We start from the raw sequence: 4,468 nt of genomic DNA, 5'->3' as shown, positions 1-4,468 counted from the left end.
AGCATAAAATGACTGTATTTTTTTCTTTATATTCACTTTACATATTGTAGCGTGGCTCACAAAAGAGATATTATTAAGAGTAAAGTGATCATACTAAAGGTAATAATGTGGCTTTTTGATCAAATATCCTTAAGATCACTTCACTCAAGAAATAGACGACACTGTTTCTGCATGCCTACCTTTTACAATCAAGCTTTAAGTATAATTATATAAACTGTCAACGTTATTCGTTTCATCAAAACAAACCAAGGGTAATCCCATTCGAAAATATGAATGGCAATATTCTTCCTAAACATAAATCCAATGAAGCAGACAAATTTGGAAACTATAATGAAATATTTCTTAAAACTTATTGACCTTTATTAAACAAAGAACATATTTATTTACAAAGGTAACAAAAAATAAGAATGCATTTCAACACAGAATACATTTGCCTTCATTTCAATAATCGTGTCATCAATAAATAAATAGAATTGTACTAAAACTTTTTATTTTACACAGGATTCGAACTAGAGGCTTAATATTCCCATTTTCTCATCGACAGTCCTTGTAATGCAATTTTACTTTCTCCAAGAAAGCTATGCACAACTGAGTTCTTATAAAATAGAATATAAAAATCATGCATAGGCACACCTTAACAACATTCGTCGTCAATAATAACACTTGCGCAGAAGTCCATATGCAGCGCACGCGCAACAGTCCAGTGTCTGTGGCCCTCTCAATATGAAAGCCATGACCTCTGTTGCAACATTTGCCAGATGCTAAAGAAATGCAGATATCCATAACTGTGTTGGTCCACGAGTGTTTACCAGCCAGCGCGTGGCCTTCACCTGCAAATCACAATATAATTTAAGCGGGCAATGTTTATATACAAAATTATTATTCACACTAACCCAATTTGTCCTGAGGACAATAATGCATCTTTAATAATATCGATAGAAATGTGTGCTAGAAGTAGGCCTTGATGCTTGATGCTATTTTTTTTAAAATTTGAATTACTTTCAGTTGCTGCTGGGCTTTTGTAACTTCTGCAACGTCAGGTACCTTTAATTCGATTTTTAAAATAATTATTAATCGTTATTATTTTGCGTTGCATGTAAAAATACTGTAATATTTTTTATTAACTGTAACAAACTATAGTAAAAATTCTACATACTAAAGTTTTTTAACCTTAGAATAGTATCCCAAAGTACACTACAGTAGGCCTATTTACTACAGTTTATCAGTTCACTCTAGTTAATACTACAGAATATTTCAGTATATATTAACAAAAATATGTATAGATACATATACTATAACTATAGTGTACTAATTATAAATACTAAAGTATACCATACTGTTTCCTGTGGGTGTTAATACTAAAGAAGCGAATAGTATGGAGGAACAAAGCCCTTACTGATAGTAAACAAATTTTGAATTACATGATGCAGTTGTTGGTTTCACAGCTTGCAGTGTGTGTGCACATGGTGCAGTTTTAGGCAATTTTAATTATTTGCAATATAACTTTAAGTAGTTGAAAAATAAAGCGTACCATTTGCACTTCCAAAGTTTCCCCGCACACTAGTGAGATGCAGACATGGACCAGGCGCCCTCCATCCTCCACACCGAAAACGCGTAGCTCAAGCGCTCGTGAGCAACATAACTACAGCTTGCCATCTTGGAGTCCAGCTCATCACTCTGTAGTACCTGATAGAGGAAATCGATGTACCTGGAAGCGAGTTTAAGCGTCTGTATTTTGCTCAGTTTGTCGGAGGGTAATGTGGGGATGATTTTGCGCAAAGCCGCGAACGCTTCGTTGAGCGACTGCGTCCTCTGGCGCTCGCGCACGTTCGCCATCACGCGCTGAGTCTGTAGGTCTTCAAACGACTGTGGACTGCTGCTGCTGTTGCTGGACTTCTTCCCTCTTTTCCCAAGGGTCGAGCTGTCGGAGTCCTCCCCGTTTTTTCTGCTGGAGCGCCTTTTCCTCGCGCACCTCTTCGGCGGTCTGTCGGGCTCTACGTCGCTGTTGCTGAGACTGTCCGCTGGAGACACCGGGGAACTGGAGGAGTCGCGCGCGGGTTCTTCGGGCATCTCGCTCAAGTCTGCAAGCGCGTGCGAATATACGCGTTATTTCCTCATGAGGGTGAAATAGCTACAATTCCCAACGAAAGTGTGTCTGTGTATCCAGGATCCCGAGCAAACTTTGAGTTCGATTGAAAGGAAAAAGTTGGGGAGCTCTTATAGTCTGCTAAAGTGTTTGTAGGAAGAGAGATGATTGGCCAAGAAAGTTCAAGACGCGAGAGGGAGGGTAGGGGAGAAGTTTGAAAAAAGAGAAGGAAAAACACAACTCAAGATAGTTTTCTTGACAAGTCTAAAAGTTTCTTGGTGGACATAAAAACCGTGCATGTTCAACTGAACGCATTCGTTGTGGTTTAATTGCACAAAAATTATGTTACAAATGAACTTGATATTCCCCGTGTAATTTTGGTAATAAATGTACAATTGTTACTCTAAGAAAGGATGTGTTAATTTTTTACACTTTTTTGTGTTGTGTCATTTAACACATTATGTGTAATTTTGTATTAAACTTAAAACACAAGTTGTGATAAAAGTAACACAGGGACAACGCATATAGTAATTGTGTTGTTTTTAACACATAAAGGTAAAGAAGCTACATCTCTGATGGAATCAGCTTGGTGTTCTAGTTAATTTTGTGTGAATATTTTACGCTTCATGTGTGAATATTTACGTATTTTAATATTTTATTTTCGAATATTTTAACATGTCAATAAGTTATATACAGACTCTATACACTTTATTCTATAAAATGTCAAGTTTAAATTATGTCTATACATAATCTAAACCAAATCGTAGCAAAACATGTCAGGTTATAAGCAGTATTTAGGCTTTTTAAATACACAAATAAAATGTGTACTGAAGGACTGCACAAATCTTCCATATACTGTATTTGTTTATATAACGTAAACTGATAATCGTTGTCCACCAGAGGGCGTGATTTCTGTTTCATAGCCTTTCTCATATTTTTAAACTTGTAAGCAACTTGAACAACTAACTTATTTTGAGAACTTCTTGCATTTTAAAAGATAATATTGCTCTTTCTCATACATGCAGCAACAATTTAAACATTAAATAAGATTTCTATAATACAATAGTACTGTCAGAAAAAAAAGTCAAAAAATGTACCCCAGCTGTCACTGAGGCGGTACCCTTTCAAAAAGTACAGCTTTGGACCTGAAAAGTTCATATTTGTACCTCAGAGGTTTTACTCTAAATGTATACATATGCCTATATCTGTGCCTAATGATATATATTAGGACGTTTTAGGGTGACAGCTGGGCTACATATATTGACATTCAGGACAAAAAAAATGTACAAATGTCAGACATGCTTACTGAGTAGAAAAACATCAAATTATTTAACTCACACAGTTTTGAGAACAATTCATAAAAAAAATCAATAAAATCACAAGTTCACTCAATTTAAAAACCCAAATACGATAAACTATATCATGTCTTAGAGAAAAAACATCTTACATTTCTATCCCATGATGCTTTTTATGTTCCTAATCCAGGCATAACATTACAGACTGTAACAAACTGACGATCTGTCAGCAATGAACAGATAACCCTAATAACACTTGGGTCTCAGCCCTGCCATGTGGGAAGATAAATTATCTTTAGTAATGTCCAATATTCAACTCTTGCATAATTTAAAGTTGTTGCACAATTTGTGCAGCTAGGGCGGGGGATTGATAAGAATATTAGGGGATTTTGGTTCGGCTCAATCTGGTGTTTTGCAATCCCGTTTCATCTCTCGAAAAGACGAATTCTGGACTCAGATTATACATCACCACACACGTGGCATATACTGTAATTGATTTGCCTGCACAGGACTTCTGAGTGAGTGAGGATTTTGACTGGCTCTAAGTATGTGATGATGATTCACGCTCTGACTCAAGCGTCGAGAGATCCAAGAATCAGATATTCTACAGCTCCTCCTGCTGCACAGAGTACTGGAGCAGATCCAGCACGAGTCTGGAGCCAGAGCACATCAGTGAAACTCCAATGACTGCTTCATTATGTATCATCTGGACTGGGGAAGAAACTGACTCCTTTCTTGTGGCCTTTGCCCTGAGCAAATGCTGAAACAAGCCATCATCTCTCTAAGTGCCAATATCATTGACCATTCCCCTTATTATTGTATACGTGATTAAAGGAAAACACCACCGTTTTTTAATATTTTACTATGTTCTTACCTCAACTTAGACAAATGAATACATACCTATCTTTATTCAATGCATGCACTTCATCTTTGTACATCTTTGAATCTTTGAATGTGTTAGCATTTAGCTTAGCCCCATTCATTCCTTAGGATCCAAACAGGCATGAATTTAGAAGCCACAAAACACTTTCATGTTTTCCCTATTTAAAGACTGATTCAGCGGATAAAAAATGAGAACTATATTGTA

General features: G+C 36.5%; 1 protein-coding gene across 1 annotated transcript; it reads right to left on the bottom strand.

Moving 5' to 3' along the window:
• Positions 1-336: 336 nt before the first annotated feature.
• On the bottom strand, positions 337-2,394 carry twist1b (twist family bHLH transcription factor 1b). Its single transcript, XM_065246017.2, has 2 exons — positions 1,532-2,394; positions 337-830 (listed from the first exon to the last, which is right to left on the bottom strand). The coding sequence occupies exon 1, from the start codon at positions 2,068-2,070 to the stop codon at positions 1,561-1,563; it is 510 nt and encodes a 169-aa protein (XP_065102089.1). The 5' UTR covers positions 2,071-2,394; the 3' UTR covers positions 337-830; positions 1,532-1,560.
• Positions 2,395-4,468: the final 2,074 nt, after the last annotated feature.

Source organism: Paramisgurnus dabryanus, chromosome 13 (assembly GCF_030506205.2).
Source record: "Paramisgurnus dabryanus chromosome 13, PD_genome_1.1, whole genome shotgun sequence".
Taxonomy (NCBI): Eukaryota; Metazoa; Chordata; class Actinopteri; order Cypriniformes; family Cobitidae; genus Paramisgurnus; species Paramisgurnus dabryanus.
The sequence above is the reverse complement of the archived record's forward strand: the minus strand, read 5'-3'. Positions and strand labels throughout refer to the sequence as shown.

Bases quoted from the DNA above. Each gene is read 5' to 3' on its own strand.
- twist1b (XM_065246017.2), bottom strand. From the start codon at position 2,070: ATGCCCGAAGAACCCGCGCGCGACTCCTCCAGTTCCCCGGTGTCTCCA.